This window comes from Pristiophorus japonicus, unplaced genomic scaffold (assembly GCF_044704955.1).
Source record: "Pristiophorus japonicus isolate sPriJap1 unplaced genomic scaffold, sPriJap1.hap1 HAP1_SCAFFOLD_515, whole genome shotgun sequence".
Taxonomy (NCBI): domain Eukaryota; kingdom Metazoa; phylum Chordata; class Chondrichthyes; family Pristiophoridae; genus Pristiophorus; species Pristiophorus japonicus.
In genome coordinates, this window is record NW_027254421.1 from 299,379 (window position 1) to 318,970 (window position 19,592).

Consider the following 19,592-nt stretch of genomic DNA (forward strand, 5'->3'; position numbering starts at 1 on the left):
GCGCGAGAGACAGAGCGAAACAGAGCGAGCGAGAGACAGAGCGAGCGAGAGTCAGAGCGCGCGAGAGACAGAGAGCGCGAACGAGACAGAGAGAGCGAACGAGACAGAGAGTATGAGAGAGAGCGAACGAGACAGAGAGCACGCGAACGAGACAGAGAGTATGAGAGAGAGCGAACGAGACAGAGAGCGCGCGAACGAGACAGAGAGCGTGAATGAGACAGAGAGCGCGAACGAGACAGAGTGAGCGAGAGAGAGAGAGCGAACGAGACAGAGAGAGCGAACGAGACAGAGAGTACGAGAGAGAGCGAACGAGACAGAGCGAGCGAGAGAGAGCGAGCGAGCGAACGAGACAGAGTGAGCAAACGAGACAGAGAGTACGAGAGAGAGCGAACGAGACAGAGCGAGCGAGAGAGAGCGAGCGAACGAGACAGAGCGAGCGAACGAGACAGAAAGCGAGCGAACGAGACAGAGAGAGTGAACGAGACAGAGAGAGCGAGAGTGAGCGAACGAGACAGAGAGCGCGAACGAGACAGAGCGTGCGAGAGCGAAAGAGAGACAGAGCGAGCGAGAGCGAAAGAGAGACAGAGCGTGCGAGAGCGAAAGAGCGCGCGAGAGACAGAGCGAGCGAGAGACAGAGCGAGCGAGAGACAGAGCGCGCGAGAGACAGAGCGAGAGACAGAGCGAGCGAGAGACAGAGCGAGCGAGAGACAGAGCGAGCGAGAGACAGAGCGCGAGAGACAGAGCGAGCGAGAGACAGAGCGAGCGAGAGACAGAGAGCGCGAACGAGACAGAGCGAGCGAGAGACAGAGCGCGCGAGAGACAGAGCACGCGAGAGACAGAGCACGCGAGAGACAGAGCGAGCGAGAGACAGAGCGCGCGAGAGACAGAGAGCGCGAACGAGACAGAGCGAGCGAGAGACAGAGCGCGCGAGAGACAGAGCACGCGAGAGACAGAGCGAGCGAGAGACAGAGCGCGCGAGAGACAGAGAGCGCGAACGAGACAGAGCGAGCGAGAGACAGAGCGCGCGAGAGACAGAGCACGCGAGAGACAGAGCGAGCGAGAGACAGAGCGCGTGAGAGACAGAGAGCGCGAACGAGACAGAGCGAGCGAGAGACAGAGCGCGCGAGAGACAGAGCACGCGAGAGACAGAGCACGCGAGAGACAGAGCGCGCGAGAGACAGAGCACGCGAGAGACAGAGCGCGCGAGACAAGAGTGTCCGAGAGAGTAGGGGGGAGGGGGGGGGGGTGCTATAATTGGTACTGAGCCCCACAGAGCAAGCCGAGCTGTGGCCCCCGTTGCTGAGATCGCCAAGTACCCGATCGTAGGCCCTCTCCCGCCCTGCCCCAGCTGGGATCAGTTCACTCAGCACAGAGCGGGGCGAGGGTTGGGGCAGTGTAAGCGGGGCTCTCCCTGCTCCGTGTGTGCGAGGTGAGGCTTGGGACTGCAGGGGAGCAATGACCTGCTGAGTCAGGAAGCCGGTGTATTGTGAATGTTGTGTGTGTGGGGGTTATTGTGCTACTTGGCAGTGTTGAGACAGTAAACAGTGGGTAATTAGGCGGGTGGTTAATGAGTACTTCACTCAGGAGCCGCCTGGGCAATTGCTGCCCGCAATCTTTCACCTTCCATCAGCGAAAACACACGCGGTATTTAACAAGGAAGCAAAACACCGTGTCTGGGGAAAGGTCACAGCAGGGCCATGCAAAGGCAGCACTTTCCACATCCTCCTTTTATGAGGCGAGTGTACCTCGGACTGTGGACTGGGAGTCGCGTGAGGCCGCTCCGACACCGAAGAGCCGGGGGAGGGGGGGGGCAGGAGTAGGCCCCAAGCCTCCCGGGAGCCGCTGCCGCGAGAGGTCAGGGGTCGGACGGGAGGCCGAAGGACTCAGCAGTTCGCGAGGAGGAAAGGGGCTATCGAACCCAGTCGGGCCTCAGTCCCGGCGGCTAGCTTTCCCCCTGCCGCCTCTCCCTCCCGGTCTGGAGTTACTGATAGCCCCCTCATCACTGGGGAGAGAGATGTGGCAAGGGGAGGGGGGGGCGGGTGAGCAAGAGATGGGTTGAGGCTATGCTCATTGCTCCATTGTCCGCATGTCCCCAGACACGAGACTCCCCAAAGCGAGCGCTCTACTCGGAACTCCGACACGGGCAAGCGAGCCCCAGGGTGGGCAGAGGAAACGTTACAAGGGACACACCCTCAAAGCCTCCCCTGATAAAGTGCAACATCCCCCACCGACACCTGGGAGTCCCTGGGCCCAAAGACCAGTCCCGCCCCTAAGTGGAGGAAGCGCATCCGGGAGGGCGCTGAGCACCTCGAGTCTCGTCGCCGAGAGCGTGCAGAAAGCAAGCGCAGGCAGCGGAAGGAGCGTGCGGCAAACCAGTCCCACCCTCCCCTTCCCTCAACCACTGTCTGTCCCACCTGTGACAGGGACTGTGGTTCCCCGTATCGGACTGTTCAGTCACCTGAGAACTCACTGTTAGAGTGGAGGCAAGTCTTCCTCGATTCCGAGGGGCTGCCTCTGATGACGATAAGATAATGAGGGGGCTCGACAAGGTGGATGGAGAGGGTATTTCCCCTCGCAGGGGGGGAAACTAAAACTAGGGGGTTATAGTCTCAGAGTAAGGGGCCGCCCATTTAAAACGGAGATGAGGAGGAATTTCTTCTCTCGGAGGGTTGTAAATCTGTGGAATTCTCTGCCCCAGAGAGCTGTGGCAGACAGTGTTGAGACAATGGGAACAAACACAAAAGGGACAATCACAGCGTCATATCACTGAAGATACACGGGCAGAGCGTGAACACAATTGGACTGCATTGTTTCCAGCTGAGGCGAAGGGGAACACCCATGATGGTTTCAGTAAATGCCCCGAGCCTTTCTGTGTACAAGAGAGCCAGGCAGTCTCGAGGCACAGAGACGTCGTTCTCTCACTCTGGATAATCAGGGAGAGCACAAGTTCTCCAGACCTATCGATGGATGCTCATCACTCACAGGCAGTCCCTCGGAGTCGAGGAAGACTTGCTCCCACTCTAAAAGTGAGTTCTCGGGTGACTGAACAGTCCGATACAGGAACCACAGTCCCTGTCACAGGTGGGACAGACAGTGGTTGAGGGAAGGGGAGGGTGGGACTGGTTTGCCGCACGCTCCTTCCGCTGCCTGCGCTTGCTTTCTGCACGCTCTCGGCGACGAGACTCGAGGTGCTCAGCGCCCTCCCGGATGCACTTCCTCCACTTAGGGCGGACTGGTCTTTGGGCCCAGGGACTCCCAGGTGTCGGTGGGGGATGTTGCACTTTATCAGGGAGGGTGTGAGGGTGTTACGTATGTAAACTTTACTAGTGTATAAGACTTGCCACCGGGGGGCGCACCTGTGGGAGACCCAAGGGTCACCCGTACACCCCGGACAAGCAGGTATCAAAGGCAGTCTACCACACTGCTCCTCACTCTGCAGTTACATTTAAAAGGACCAAGGTCACAACAGTTTGGGCTCACAGCACACAGTCTTGTGGAGTTATTCTGAACATAACAGAGGGTGGTCCCTTGTAACGTTTCCTCTGCCCACCTGGGGCTCGCTTGCCGTGTAGGAGTTCCCAGTAGGGCGCTTGCTTTGGGAGTCTCGTGTCGGGGACATGCGGACAATGTGGCCCGCCCAGCGGAGCTGGTCAAGTGTGTGGTCAGTGCTTCGATGCTGGGGATGTTGGGCCTGGTCGAGGACGCCGACGTTGGTGCGTCTGTCCTTCCGGGGGATTGGCAGGATCTTGAGGAGACATCATTGGTGGTATTTCTCCAGCGACTTGAGGTATCTGCTGTATATGGTCCACGGAGCCCATAACTGTGTTCAGTTCTGCACAGCGCACTCAGAAAGGATACATTGGCCACATGTACGCTGAGACACCCAGCTCTACCTCACCCTCCCTTCTCTCCATCCCTCCTCGGTCTCTCAATTGTCAGACTGCCTGTTCCACATCCAGTTCTGGATGAGCAGAAAATTTCTCCAACTAAATATTGGGAAGACCGAAGCCATTGTTTTCAGTCCCCGTCACAAACTCCGTTCCCTCGATACTGACTCCATCCCTCTCCCCAACTCCTGTCTGAGGCTGAACCAGACTGTTCGCAAACTCGGTGTCATAGTTGACCCTGAAATGAGTTTCCCATCACATATCCACAGCATAACTAAAACCGCCTATTCCCACCTCTGTAACATCGCCCGTCTCCACACCCTGCCTCAGCTCATCCGCTGCTGAAGCCCTCATCCGTGCCTTTGTTACCGCTAGACTTGACCATTCCAACGCACTCCTGGCTGGCCTCCCACATTCTACCCGACGTAAACTTGAGGTGATCCAAAACTCGGCTGTCCCGTGTCCTAACTCGTACTGAGTCCCGCTCACCCATCACCCCCTGTGCTCACTGCCCCGTGTCCTAACTCGCACCAAGTCCCGCTCACCCATCACCCCCTGTGCTCACTGCCCCGTGTCCTAACTCGCACCGAGTCCCGCTCACCCATCACCCCCTGTGCTCACTGCCCCGTGTCCTAACTCGCACCGAGTCCCGCTCACCCTTCACCCCCTGTGCTCGCTGCCCCGTGTCCTAACTCGCACCAAGTCCCACTCACCCATCACCCCCTGTGCTCACTGCCCCGTGTCCTAACTCGCACTGAGTCCCGCTCACCCATCACCCCCTGTGCTCACTGCCCCGTGTCCTAACACGCACCAAGTCCCGCTCACCCATCACCCCCTGTGCTCACTGTCCCGTGTCCTAACTCACACCCAGTCCCGCTTACCCATCACCCCCTGTGCTCGCTGCCCCGTGTCCTAACTCGCACCGAGTCCCACTCACCCATCACCCCCTGTGCTCGCTGCCCCGTGTCCTAACTCACACCCAGTCCCACTCACCCATCACCCCCTATGCTCACTGCCCCGTATCCTAACTCGCACCCAGTCCCGCTCACCCATCACCCACTGTGCTCACTGACCTACACTGGCTCCCGGTAAAGCAATGCCTCGATTTCAGAATTCTCATCCTTGTTTACAAATCCCTCCATGGCTCTCGCCCCTCCCTATCTCTGTAATCTCCTCCAGCCCCACAACCCCCCGAGATGTCTGCGCTCCTCTAATTCTGCCCTCCTGACCATCCCTGATTATAATCGCTCCACCATCGGTGGCCGTGCCTTCTGTTGCCTGGGCCCCAAGCTCTGGAACTCCCTCCCTAAACCTCTCCACCTCTCTACCTCTCTCTCCTCCTTCAAGACGCTCCTTAAAACCGACCTGACCAAACTTTTGGTCACCTGCCCTAATTTCTTATGTGGCTCGGTGTCAAATTTATTTGTTTTGTCTCATTACACTGCTGTGAAGCACCTTGGGATGTTTCACTACGTTAAAGGTGCTATATAAATACACGTTGTTGTTGTTGGAGGGAGCAGCCAGCTTGAAAGTGGGTTCCACCTCGAATAGTGGCAGAGTCACTCGTACCGGAGGCATTGAACCCAGGTATGCTGCATTGGACAGCTGGAGGTTTCCTGGATGTCCCAATCTATCGTGTGGTCACAAAGTCTGTGGGACGTTTGGCGTTCCAGACTTTGTTATGGTCAGGGTTGATGTATATTGATTTTGACGACACCCGGTTACCTTTAGGGGTTCTGCCCATTCACCCATCACCCCTGTGATCACTGACCTACACTGGAACTGAGGGGCACACTGCAAACGTTAATGGTTTGGGACTGAAGGGTACATTGCAAATGGCTGCCAGTATGGGACTGAAAGGTACATTGCAAATGGCTGCCAGTATGGGATTGAAAGGTACATTGCAAATGGCTGCCGGTATGGGACTGAAAGGTACATTGCAAATGGCTGCCAGTATGGGATTGAAAGGTACATTGCAAATGGCTGCCGGTATGGGACTGAAAGGTACATTGCAAATGGCTGCCAGTATGGGACTGAAAGGTACATTGCAAATGGCTGCCAGTATGGGACTGAAAGGTACATTGCAAATGGCTGCCGGTATGGGACTGAAAGGTACATTGCAAATGGCTGCCGGTATGGGACTGAAAGGTACAATGCAAATGGCTGCCAGTATGGGATTGAAAGGTACATTGCAAATGGCTGCCGGTATGGGACTGAAAGGTACATTGCAAATGGCTGCCAGTATGGGATTGAAAGGTACATTGCAAATGGCTGCCGGTATGGGACTGAAAGGTACATTGCAAATGGCTGCCGGTATGGGACTGAAAGGTACATTGCAAATGGCTGCCGGTATGGGACTGAAGGGTACATTGCAAATGGCTGCCAGTATGGGACTGAAAGGTACATTGTCGAATTGCCGAACTGGTCTGTGCCAGTGTTTATGTTTCACACAAGTCTCCTCTCACCCCATCAACGTAGAATTCTACTGCTTCCTCCCTCCATGTCCTTTTCTAGCTTCCCTTTCAAGGCATCTACACTATTTGCCTCAACTACTCCTTATGGTAGTGAGCTCCACATTCTAACTGCTCCCTGGATAAAATAGTTTCCCCTGAGTTGCGTATTGGATTGATTAGTGACTATTGTCTATTCATGGCCCTTGGTTCTGGTGGAAACATCCTTCCTGCTCTTTGTTGATCGGGGAGAAGTGCTCTACGTCCACCCTGTGTCCTGAGGCCTATTATTTATCCCTCACTTGAAGTAAAAAGCAGAATGATCTGGTCATGATCAGATTGCTGTTTGTGCGATCTTGCTTTGTGTGCATTGGCTGCTGCGTTGCCCACACTGAAGAAAGAAAGACTTGCATTTATATAGCACCTAGTGTTAGCCAGTGGCTCAAGTGGGCAGCACTCTCGCCTCGGAGCCAGAAGGTCGTGGGTTTGAGTCACACTCCAGGGACCCGAGCACATAAATCTAGGCCGACACTCCCAGTGCACTGCTGAGGGAGTGCCGCACTGAGGGAGTGCCGCACTGAGGGAGTGCCGTACTGAGGGAGTGCCGTATTGAGGGAGTGCCGTGCTGAGGGAGTGCCGTATTAAGGGAGTGCCGTGCTGAGGGAGTGCCGTGCTGAGGGAGTGCCGCGCTGAGGGAGTGCCGTACTGAGGGAGTGCCGTACTGTCAGAGGTGCCGTGCTGAGGGAGTGCCGCACTGTCGGAGGTGCAGTGCTGAGGGAGTGCCGTACTGAGGGAGTGCCGTGCTGAGGGAGTGTGGTACTGAGGGAGTGCCGTACTGTCAGAGGTGCCGTGCTGAGGGAGTGCCGCACTGTCAGAGGTGCCATGCTGAGGGAGTGCCGCACTGTCGGAGGTGCCGTGCTGAGAGAGTGCCGTGCTGAGGGAGTGCCACGCTGAGGGAGTGCCACGCTGAGGGAGTGCCGTACTGTCAGAGGTGCCGTACTGAGGGAGTGCCGTGCTGAGGGAGTGCCGTGCTGAGGGAGTGCCACGCTGAGGGAGTGCCACGCTGAGGGAGTGCCGTACTGTCAGAGGTGCCGTACTGAGGGAGTGCCGTGCTGAGGGAGTGCCGTGCTGAGGGAGTGCCACGCTGAGGGAGTGCCACGCTGAGGGAGTGCCACGCTGAGGGAGTGCCGCACTGTCAGAGGTGCCGTACTGAGGGAGTGCCGTGCTGAGGGAGTGCCGTACTGAGGGAGTGCCGTGCTGAGGGAGTGCCGTACTGAGGGAGTGCCGTGCTGAGGGAGTGCCGTGCTCAGGGAGTGCCGTGCTGAGGGAGTGCCGTACTGAGGGAGTGCCGTGCTGAGGGAGTGCCGTACTGTCGGAGGTGCCGTACTGAGGGAGTGCCGCACTGAGGGAGTGCCCTTCTGAGGGAGTGCCGTGCTGAGGGAGTGCCGTACTGTCAGAGGTGCCGTACTGAGGGAGTGCCGCACTGAGGGAGTGCCCTTCTGAGGGAGTGCCGTGCTGAGGGAGTGCCGTGCTGAGGGAGTGCCGCACTGAGGGAGTGCCCTTCTGAGGGAGTGCCGTGCTGAGGGAGTGCCGTGCTGAGGGAGTGCCGCACTGTCGGAGTGCCGCACTGAGGGAGTGCCGTACTGAGGGAGTGCCGCACTGTCGGAGGTGCCGTGCTGAGGGAGTGCCGTACTGAGGGAGTGCCGTACTGAGGGAGTGCCGCACTGAGGGAGTGCCGCACTGTCGGAGGTGCCGTACTGAGGGAGTGCCGTACTGTCGGAGGTGCCGTGCTGAGGGAGTGCCCTTCTGAGGGAGTGCCGTACTGAGGGAGTGCCGTACTGTCGGAGTGCCGTGCTGAGGGCGTGCCGTGCTGAGGGAGTGCCGTACTGAGGGAGTGCCGTACTGAGGGAGTGCCGTGCTGAGGGAGTGCCGTACTGAGGGAGTGCCGTACTGAGGGAGTGCCGTACTGTCGGAGGTGCCGTACTGAGGGAGTGCCGTACTGAGGGAGTGCCGTACTGTCGGAGGTGCCGTACTGAGGGAGTGCCGTACTGAGGGAGTGCCGCACTGTCGGAGTGCCGTACTGAGGGAGTGCCGTACTGTCGGAGTGCCGTACTGAGGGAGTGCCGCACTGTCGGAGTGCCGTACTGAGGGAGTGCCGCACTGAGGGAGTGCCGTACTGAGGGAGTGCCGCACTGTCGGAGGTGCCGTACTGAGGGAGTGCCGTACTGAGGGAGTGCCGTACTGAGGGAGTGCCGTGCTGAGGGAGTGCCGTGCTGAGGGAGTGCCGTGCTGAGGGAGTGCCGTACTGAGGGAGTGCCGTACTGAGGGAGTGCCGTGCTGAGGGAGTGCCGCACTGAGCGAGTGCCGCACTGTCGGAGTGCCGTGCTGAGGGAGTGCCGTGCTGAGGGAGTGCCGTGCTCAGGGAGTGCCGTGCTGAGGGAGTGCCGTACTGAGGGAGTGCCGTGCTGAGGGAGTGCCGTGCTGAGGGAGTGCCGTACTGAGGGAGTGCCGTACTGTCGGAGGTGCCGTACTGAGGGAGTGCCGCACTGTCGGAGGTGCCGTACTGAGGGAGTGCTGTGCTGAGGGAGTGCCGCGCTGAGGGAGTACCGTACTGAGGGAGTGCCGCACTGTCGGAGGTGACGTACTGAGGGAGTGCCGCACTGTCGGAGTGCCGTGCTGAGGGAGTGCCGTACTGAGGGAGTGCTGTGCTGAGGGAGTGCCGCGCTGAGGGAGTGCCGCACTGTCGGAGTGCCGTGCTGAGGGAGTGCCGTACTGAGGGAGTGCCGCACTGTCGGAGGTGCCGTACTGAGGGAGTGCCGCACTGTCGGAGTGCCGTGCTGAGGGAGTGCCGTACTGAGGGAGTGCCGCACTGTCGGAGGTGCCGTACTGAGGGAGTGCCGCACTGTCGGAGGTGCCGTGCTGAGGGAGTGCCGTGCTGAGGGAGTGCCGTGCTGAGGGAGTGCCGTACTGAGGGAGTGCCGTGCTGAGGGAGTGCCGTACTGAGGGAGTGCCGTACTGAGGGAGTGCCGTGCTGAGGGAGTGCCGCACTGTCGGAGGTGCCGTACTGAGGGAGTGCCGTACTGAGGGAGTGCCGTGCTGAGGGAGTGCCGTGCTGAGGGAGGTGCCGTACTGAGGGAGTGCCGTACTGAGGGAGTGCCGTACTGAGGGAGTGCCGCACTGAGGGAGTGCCGCGCTGAGGGAGTGCCGTGCTGAGGGAGTGCCGTACTGAGGGAGTGCCGCACTGAGGGAGTGCCGTACTGAGGGAGTGCCGCACTGAGGGAGTGCCGCACTGAGGGAGTGACGCACTGAGGGAGTGCCGTACTGAGGGAGTGCCGCACTGAGGGAGTGCCGCACTGAGGGAGTGCCGTACTGAGGGAGTGCCGCACTGAGGGAGTGCCGCACTGAGGGAGTGCCGTACTGAGGGAGTGCCGTACTGAGGGAGTGCCGCACTGAGGGAGTGCCGCACTGAGGGAGTGCCGTACTGAGGGAGTGCCGCACTGAGGGAGTGCCGCACTGAGGGAGTGCCGCACTGAGGGAGTGCCGCGCTGAGGGAGGTGCTGTACTGAGGGAGTGCCGTACTGTCGGAGGTGCCGTACTGAGGGAGTGCCGTACTGAGGGAGTGCCGTGCTGAGGGAGGTGCTGTACTGAGGGAGTGCCGTGCTGAGGGAGGTGCTGTACTGAGGGAGTGCCGTACTGAGGGAGTGCCGTACTGAGGGAGTGCCACACTGAGGGAGTGCCGCACTGTCGGAGTGCCGTACTGAGGGAGTGCCGCACTGTCGGAGTGCCGTGCTGAGGGAGTGCCGTACTGAGGGAGTGCCGTACTGTCGGAGGTGCCGTACAGAGGGAGTGCTGTGCTGAGGGAGTGCCGTACTGAGGGAGTGCCGTACTGAGGGAGTGCCGTGCTGAGGGAGGTGCTGTACTGAGGGAGTGCCGTGCTGAGGGAGTGCCGTACTGAGGGAGTGCCGTACTGTCGGAGGTGCCGTGCTGAGGGAGTGCCGTGCTGAGGGAGTGCCGTGCTGAGGGAGTGCCGTGCTGAGGGAGGTGCTGTACTGAGGGAGTGCCGTACTGAGGGAGTGCCGCGCTGAGGGAGTGCCGCACTGTCGGAGGTGCCGTACTGAGGGAGTGCCGTACTGAGGGAGTGCCGTGCTGAGGGAGTGCCGCGCTGAGGGAGGTGCCGTACTGAGGGAGTGCCGCGCTGAGGGAGTGCCACGCTGAGGGAGTGCCGTGCTGAGGGAGTGCCGCGCTGAGGGAGTGCTGCACTGAGGGAGTGCCGCACTGTCGGAGGTGCCGTACTGAGCGAGTGCCGTACTGAGGGAGTGCCGTACTGTCGGAGTGCCGTGCTGAGGGAGTGCCGTACTGAGGGAGTGCCGTGCTGAGGGAGTGCCGTACTGAGGGAGTGCCGTACTGAGCGAGTGCCGTACTGAGCGAGTGCCGCACTGAGGGAGTGCCGTACTGAGGGAGTGCCATACTGAGGGAGTGCCGCACTGAGGGAGTGCCGTACTGAGGGAGTGCCGTACTGAGGGAGTGCCGCACTGAGAGAGTGCCGTACTGAGGGAGTGCCGTACTGAGGGAGTGCCGCACTGAGGGAGTGCCGCACTGAGGGAGTGCCGCACTGAGGGAGTGCCATACTGAGGGAGTGCCGTGCTGAGGGAGGTGCTGTACTGAGGGAGTGCCGTGCTGAGGGAGTGCCGTACTGAGGGAGTGCCGTGCTGAGGGAGTGCCGCGCTGAGGGAGTGCCGCACTGTCGGAGGTGCCGTACTGAGGGAGTGCCGTACTGAGGGAGTGCCGTGCTGAGGGAGTGCCGCGCTGAGGGAGGTGCCGTACTGAGGGAGTGCCGCGCTGAGGGAGTGCCGCGCTGAGGGAGTGCCGTGCTGAGGGAGTGCCGCGCTGAGGGAGTGCTGCACTGAGGGAGTGCCGCACTGTCGGAGGGGCAGTACTGAGGGAGTGCCGCACTGAGGGAGTGCCGCACTGTCGGAGGGGCAGTACTGAGGGAGTGCCGCACTGTCGGAGGGGCAGTACTGAGGGAGTGCCGCACTGTCGGAGGGACAGTACTGAGGGAGTGCCGCACTGTCGGAGGGGCAGTACTGAGGGAGTGCCGCACTGTCGGAGGTGCCGTACTGAGGGAGTGCCGTGCTGAGGGAGTGCCGTACTGAGGGAGTGCCGTACTGAGGGAGTGCCGTGCTGAGGGAGTGCCGTGCTGAGGGAGTGCCGTACTGAGGGAGTGCCGTGCTGAGGGAGTGCCGTACTGAGGGAGTGCCGTACTGAGCGAGTGCCGTACTGAGGGAGTGCCGTACTGAGGGAGTGCCGTACTGAGCGAGTTCCGTACTGAGGGAGTGCCGTACTGTCGGAGTGCCGCACTGAGCGAGTGCCGTACTGAGGGAGTGCCGCACTGTCGGAGTGCCGTACTGAGGGAGTGCCGTGCTGAGGGAGTGCCGTACTGAGGGAGTGCCGTACTGTCGGAGTGCCGTACTGAGGGAGGTGCCGTACTGAGGGAGTGCCGCACTGAGGGAGTGCCGTGCTGAGGGAGTGCCGTACTGAGGGAGTGCCGTGCTGAGGGAGTGCCGTACTGAGGGAGTGCCGTACTGAGCGAGTGCCGTACTGAGGGAGTGCCGTGCTGAGGGAGTGCCGTACTGAGTGAGTGCCGTACTGAGCGAGTGCCGTACTGAGGGAGTGCCGTGCTGAGGGAGTGCTGTGCTGAGGGAGTGCCGTACTGAGGGAGTGCCGCACTGAGCGAGTGCCGCACTGTCGGAGGTGCCGTACTGAGGGAGTGCCGTACTGAGGGAGTGCCGTGCTGAGGGAGTGCCGTACTGAGGGAGTGCCGTACTGAGGGAGTGCCGTGCTGAGGGAGTGCCGCACTGTCGGAGGTGCCGTACTGAGGGAGTGCCGCACTGTCGGAGGTGCCGTACTGAGGGAGTGCCGCACTGTCGGAGGTGCCGTACTGAGGGAGTGCCGCACTGAGGGAGTGCCGTACTGAGCGAGTGCCGTGCTGAGGGAGTGCCGTGCTGAGGGAGTGCCGTGCTGAGCGAGTGCCGTACTGAGCGAGTGCCGTACTGAGGGAGTGCTGTGCTGAGGGAGTGCCGTACTGAGGGAGTGCCGCACTGAGCGAGTGCCGCACTGTCGGAGGTGCCGTACTGAGGGAGTGCCGTACTGAGGGAGTGCCGTGCTGAGGGAGTGCCGTACTGAGGGAGTGCCGTACTGAGGGAGTGCCGTGCTGAGGGAGTGCCGTACTGAGCGAGTGCCGTACTGAGCGAGTGCCGTACTGAGGGAGTGCCGTGCTGAGGGAGTGCCGTGCTGAGGGAGTGCCGTACTGAGGGAGTGCCGCACTGAGCGAGTGCCGCACTGTCGGAGGTGCCGTACTGAGGGAGTGCCGTACTGAGGGAGTGCCGTGCTGAGGGAGTGCCGTACTGAGGGAGTGCCGTACTGAGGGAGTGCCGTGCTGAGGGAGTGCCGCACTGTCGGAGGTGCCGTACTGAGGGAGTGCCGCACTGTCGGAGGTGCCGTACTGAGGGAGTGCCGCACTGTCGGAGGTGCCGTACTGAGGGAGTGCCGCACTGTCGGAGGGACAGTACTGAGGGAGTGCCGCACTGTCGGAGGGGCAGTACTGAGGGAGTGCCGCACTGTCGGAGGTGCCGTACTGAGGGAGTGCCGTGCTGAGGGAGTGCCGTACTGAGGGAGTGCCGTACTGAGGGAGTGCCGTACTGAGGGAGTGCCGCACTGTCGGAGTGCCGTACTGAGGGAGTGCCGTGCTGAGGGAGTGCCGTACTGAGGGAGTGCCGTACTGTCGGAGTGCCGTACTGAGGGAGTGCCGTACTGAGGGAGTGCCGTGCTGAGGGAGTGCCGTACTGAGGGAGTGCCGTACTGAGGGAGTGCCGTACTGAGCGAGTGCCGTACTGAGGGAGTGCCGTGCTGAGGGAGTGCCGTGCTGAGGGAGTGCCGTACTGAGGGAGTGCCGTACTGAGCGAGTGCCGTGCTGAGGGAGTGCCGTGCTGAGGGAGTGCCGTACTGAGCGAGTGCCGTACTGAGCGAGTGCCGTACTGAGGGAGTGCCGTGCTGAGGGAGTGCTGTGCTGAGGGAGTGCCGTACTGAGGGAGTGCCGCACTGAGCGAGTGCCGCACTGTCGGAGGTGCCGTACTGAGGGAGTGCCGTACTGAGGGAGTGCCGTGCTGAGGGAGTGCCGTACTGAGGGAGTGCCGTACTGAGGGAGTGCCGTACTGAGGGAGTGCCGTACTGAGGGAGTGCCGTGCTGAGGGAGTGCCGTACTGAGGGAGTGCCGTACTGAGGGAGTGCCGCACTGTCGGAGGTGCCGTACTGAGGGAGTGCCGCACTGTCGGAGGTGCCGTGCTGAGGGAGTGCCGTACTGAGGGAGTGCCGCACTGTCGGAGGTGCCGTACTGAGGGAGTGCCGCACTGAGGGAGTGCCGTGCTGAGGGAGTGCCGTACTGAGGGAGTGCCGTGCTGAGGGAGTGCCGTACTGAGGGAGTGCCGTACTGAGCGAGTGCTGTGCTGAGGGAGTGCCGTGCTGAGGGAGTGCCGTGCTGAGCGAGTGCCGTACTGAGCGAGTGCCGTACTGAGGGAGTGCCGTGCTGAGGGAGTGCTGTGCTGAGGGAGTGCTGTGCTGAGGGAGTGCCGTACTGAGGGAGTGCCGCACTGAGCGAGTGCCGCACTGTCGGAGGTGCCGTACTGAGGGAGTGCCGTACTGAGGGAGTGCCGTGCTGAGGGAGTGCCGTACTGAGGGAGTGCCGTACTGAGGGAGTGCCGTACTGAGCGAGTGCCGTGCTGAGGGAGTGCCGTGCTGAGGGAGTGCCTTACTGAGCGAGTGCCGTACTGAGCGAGTGCCGTACTGAGGGAGTGCCGTGCTGAGGGAGTGCTGTGCTGAGGGAGTGCCGTACTGAGGGAGTGCCGCACTGAGCGAGTGCCGCACTGTCGGAGGTGCCGTACTGAGGGAGTGCCGTACTGAGGGAGTGCCGTGCTGAGGGAGTGCTGTACTGAGGGAGTGCCGTACTGAGGGAGTGCCGTGCTGAGGGAGTGCCGCACTGTCGGAGGTGCCGTACTGAGGGAGTGCCGCACTGTCGGAGGTGCCGTGCTGAGGGAGTGCCGTACTGAGGGAGTGCCGCACTGTCGGAGGTGCCGTACTGAGGGAGTGCCGCACTGAGGGAGTGCCGTGCTGAGGGAGTGCCGTACTGAGGGAGTGCCGTACTGAGGGAGTGCCATACTGAGGGAGTGCCGCACTGTCGGAGGTGCCGTACTGAGGGAGTGCCGTACTGAGGGAGTGCCGTACTGAGGGAGTGCCGCACTGTCGGAGGTGCCGTACTGAGGGAGTGCCGCACTGTCGGAGTGCCGTACTGAGGGAGTGCCGTGCTGAGGGAGTGCCGTACTGAGGGAGTGCCGTACTGAGGGAGTGCCGTGCTGAGGGAGTGCCGTACTGTCGGAGTGCCGCACTGTCGGAGTGCCGTACTGAGGGAGTGCCGTGCTGAGGGAGTGCCGTACTGAGGGAGTGCCGTACTGAGGGAGTGCCGTGCTGAGGGAGTGCCGTACTGTCGGAGTGCCGCACTGTCGGAGTGCCGTACTGAGGGAGTGCCGTGCTGAGGGAGTGCCGTGCTGAGGGAGTGCCGTACTGAGGGAGTGCCGCACTGAGCGAGTGCCGTGCTGAGGGAGTGCCGTACTGAGGGAGTGCCGCACTGAGGGAGTGCCGCACTGAGGGAGTGCCGTGCTGAGGGAGTGCCGCACTGAGGGAGTGCCGTACTGAGGGAGTGCCGCACTGAGGGAGTGCCGTACTGAGGGAGTGCCGTACTGAGGGAGTGCCGTACTGAGGGAGTGCCATACTGAGGGAGTGCCGCACTGAGGGAGTGCCGCACTGAGGGAGTGCCGCACTGAGGGAGTGCCGTACTGAGGGAGTGCCGTACTGAGGGAGTGCCGCACTGTCGGAGGTGCCGTACTGAGGGAGTGCCGTACTGAGGGAGTGCCGCACTGAGGGAGTGCCGTACTGAGGGAGTGCCGCACTGTCGGAGGTGCCGCACTGTCGGAGGTGCCGTACTGAGGGAGTGCCGCACTGAGGGAGTGCCGTACTGAGGGAGTGCCGCACTGTCGGAGGTGCCGCACTGTCGGAGGTGCCGTACTGAGGGAGTGCCGCACTGTCGGAGGTGCCGCACTGAGGGAGTGCCGTACTGTCGGAGGTGCCGCACTGTCGGAGTGCCGCACTGTCGGAGGTGCCGTCTTTCAGATGAGGCGATATAGAAATCCAAGTCTTTCTTTCACGACCGCCGGATGTCTCAAGGCGCTTTACAGCCAATGAAGTACTTTTGGAGCGCAGTCACTGTTGTACTGTGGGGAACAATTACAACAACGACCCGCACTTTATAAAAGACACACTAAGAGCACGGGAGAATCATTGGTTACCTTAATGGGCCGCGGCATGTCTGGCTTCTGCCAACGCAGCACGATCTGGCCGGCGATGGTGACTCCGTAGAACAGGTAGTTGATGAATCCCACGTAGTTAATGAGCGTGTAGATGTCGCTGGTCACCAGCATCAACAGGGTGGAGGCACACTGGAGGGGAGAGGGAGAGGGAGAGGGAGGGGCGGGGGGGAACAAACGGTGGAGAACGATTGAGTAACTGAGGCCCGACCGTCAGCAGATGATGAATGAGGCAAGAAAGACACTGCACAGTGAGACGGAGAGAGCAAGCCCGAGAGGAAGCAGCGAAGCAAATCAATTTATCTCCCCCCCCCCCCCCCCCCCCCTCCGTTACAATCGGGTTAAAGCCTAACCTACCCAGGACAGGCCGAAATAGGTCAGGAATATCAGCTCGGTCAAACAGTATGCCAGTCGGGAGGCTTCGTCAAGAAGGGGACGCTGCAAATGGCTGCCAGTGTGGGACGGGGACACACTGCAAATGGCTGCCAGTGTGGGACGGGGACACACTGCAAATGGCTGCCAGTGTGGGACGGGGACACACTGCAAATGGCTGCCAGTGTGGGACGGGGACACACTGCAAATGGCTGCCAGCGTGGGACGAGGGAGACACACTGCAAATGGTTGCCAGTGTGGGACGGGGACACACTGCAAATGGCTGCCAGTGTGGGACGAGGGAGACACACTGCAAATGGCTGCCAGTGTGGAACGGAGGGACACGCTGCAAATGGCGGCCAGTGTGGAACGGAGGGACACGCTGCAAATGGCTGCCAGTGTGGGATGGGGACACACTGCAAATGGCTGCCAGTGTGGGACGGAGGGACACGCTGCAAATGGCTGCCAGTGTGGGACGGGGGAGACACACTGCAAATGGCTGCCAGTGTGGGACGGGAGAGACACACTGCAAATGGCGGCCAGTGTGGGACGGGAGAGACACACTGCAAATGGCGGCCAGCGTGGGACGGGGGAGACACACTGCAAATGGCGGCCAGCGTGGGACGGGAGAGACACACTGCAAATGGCGGCCAGTGTGGGACGGGAGAGACACACTGCAAATGGCTGCCAGTGTGGGACGGAGGGACACGCTGCAAATGGCGGCCAGTGAGGGACGGGAGAGACACACTGCAAATGGCTGCCAGTGTGGGACGGCAAGACACTGCAAATGGCGGCCAGTGTGGGACGGCAGGACACTGCCAATGGCGGCCAGTGTGGGACGGCAGGACACTGCAAATGGCGGCCAGTGTGCGATGGAGGGAGAAAAGGCAAATGGCTGTCAGTGTCGGGGAGCTGGGTGATGGGGGGTGATTACAATCAGTGACCCTGGGGGTGGGCCCTGCCTCTCCCTGGTTATACACCAGTACGTTAGCACAGGACATTCCCCCCTGACCGTGTGTCTGGGACAATCCTTTGCCCTGGGCCTGGGCTGTCAGTGCAGCAGGAGCTGTGTAAGCTGCCGATGCGGAAGCAGACAGATTAGTGATCGCAGACCTGGCATACAATAATCAGAAGGCAAAGCGAAGGTCCCCAGCTGTTACAATACGTTACCGGCCCCCACACAGGTGACAGCGGATGGTGCAGAATGGGCAAGGCCACAACATTCAGAGGTTTGCTATAAATGCAGCAACCGCAAATTTTCCGAGTTTAATTCTTTTTAAAACAGTGCCCGGTCACTTTTTAAAACCACAAATGCTTTTCGCAGTACAGCCCTCCGAGCGAGAGAGAGGGAGAGAGAGAGAGAGAGAGACCTGCATTGTGGCACAGTCTGGGTTTTATTGGAGATTATTTAAGAATCCTGCAATTTCCTATCTTGCAATCTCTGCAGTCACAATTAATCCCACATCGTCACCGGGGGAGGGGCTTACACCGGCACCGCCCAACGGGGGAGGGGCTTACACCGGCACCGCCCAACGGGGGAGGGGCTTACACCGGCACCGCCCAACGGGGGAGGGGCTTACACCGGCAACGCCCAACGGGGGAGGGGCTTACACCGGCACCGCCCAACGGGGGAGGGGCTTACACCGGCACCGCCCAACAGGGGAGGGACGTACACCGGCACCGCCCAACGGGGGAGGGGCTTACACCGGCACCGCCCAACGGGGGAGGGGCTTACACCGGCACCGCCCAACAGGGGAGGGGCTTACACCGGCACCGCCCAACGGGGGAGGGGCTTACACCGGCACCGCCCAACAGGGGAGGGGCTTACACCAGCACCGCCCAACGGGGGAGGGGCTTACACCGGCACCACCCAACAGGGGTGGGGCTTACACTGGCACCGCCCAACGGGGGAGGGGCTTACACCGGCACCGCCCAACAGGGGAGGGGCGTACACCGGCACCGCCCAACGGGGGAGGGGCTTACACCGGCACCGCCCAACGGGGGAGGGGCTTACACCGGCACCGCCCAACAGGGGAGGGGCTTACACCGGCACCGCCCAACGGGGGAGGGGCTTACACCGGTACCGCCCAACGGGGGAGGGGATTACACCGGCACCGCCCAACGGGGGAGGGACGTACACCGGCACCGCCCAACGGGGGAGGGGCTTACACCGGCACCGCCCAACGGGGGAGGGACGTACACCGGCACCGCCCAACGGGGGGAGGGGCTTACACCGGCACCGCCCAACGGGGGAGGGGCTTACACCGGCACCGCCCAACGGGGGAGGGGCTTACACCGGCACCGCCCAACAGGGGAGGGGCTGACACCGGCACTGCCCAACGGGGGATGGGCTTACACCGGCACTGCCCAACGGGGGAGGGGCTTACTCCGGCACCGCCCAACAGGGGAGGGGCTTACACCGGCACTGCCCAATGGGGGTGGGGCCTTATGCTGGCAGTGCCCAATGGGGGCCTTCCACTGGTTGCTACTGAAAGTATTAATGGAGCGTCCCCATTGAAACTTAATAGGATCTTCTATTGTATGTACTAAAGGGAGCTTCTATTGGCAGTGTTAATGTGGGTCTCCGGTGTGTTATTATTGTGAGAGGATTTCCATAATGGTATCAAAGGCTGAGGTGCAGCATCTTGATAATGTGTGAGCCTGAGTTTGCTCACAGGTCTGTAGAGCTGTGGAGGTGGGAGGGGTTTAGCCAGTCAGGTGATGTTGACAACACTCAATAAAACCCCAGCCAGTTGGGTTCGGGGGATCCATGACGGGGCAGCTGGTTGTGAGCCCGGTGGATGAACTGGTAATGTGTCGTGTGATCGTTAAACCTTTTGCTAATAAACCAACTGGTTCTCAATAGCAACGTGTTGCTGTCAAATTCTTCAGCAAAGAACCCACGAAGCAAATACATCACAACAATGAAGGGCTCTAAAACAATAGGGGATAGACGTCTCTTCTCTCTCTGATTGGGGAGGGGAGGGGGGGGGGGGGGGCTGGATGGGGTCAGTGAGTCAGACACTGACCTTTCACCCTCTGAGACCTACGGTCAAATCTAGCCTCAGTACAGAAGTGATTGAAGGTCTCCTGTCTGGAGGATTGTGCACAGTTTGGGTCTCCTTACCTAAGGAAGGATACACTTGCCATAGAGGGAGTGCAGCGAAGGTTCACCAGACTGATTCCTGGGATGGGGGGATTGTCCTATGAGGAGAGATTGAGCAGACTGGGCCGATATTCTCTGGAGTTTAGAAGAATGAGAGGTGATCTCATTGAAACATACAACGTTCTTACAGGGCTCGACAGGGTAGATGCAGGGAGGGTGTTTCCCCCCCCCGGGGCTGGGGAGTCTAGAACCAGGGGTCACAGTCTCAGGATAAGGGGTCGGCCATTTAGGACTGAGATGAGGAGAAACTTCTTCACTCAGAGGGGGGTGAATCTTTGGAATTCTCTGCCCCAGAGGGCTGTGG

The 19,592-nt window shown here is 60.8% G+C and overlaps 1 protein-coding gene across 1 annotated transcript in view; it reads right to left on the reverse strand.

Moving 5' to 3' along the window:
- LOC139253816 (large neutral amino acids transporter small subunit 2-like) overlaps nucleotides 1–19,592 on the reverse strand; it is a 96,793-nt gene that overhangs the window by 19,667 nt on the left and 57,534 nt on the right. Inside the window, exon 7 of the mRNA XM_070873578.1 lies at nucleotides 15,733–15,882. Within this exon, the coding sequence (XP_070729679.1) occupies nucleotides 15,733–15,882 (150 nt within the window). The remainder of the gene's footprint in view (nucleotides 1–15,732; nucleotides 15,883–19,592) is intronic.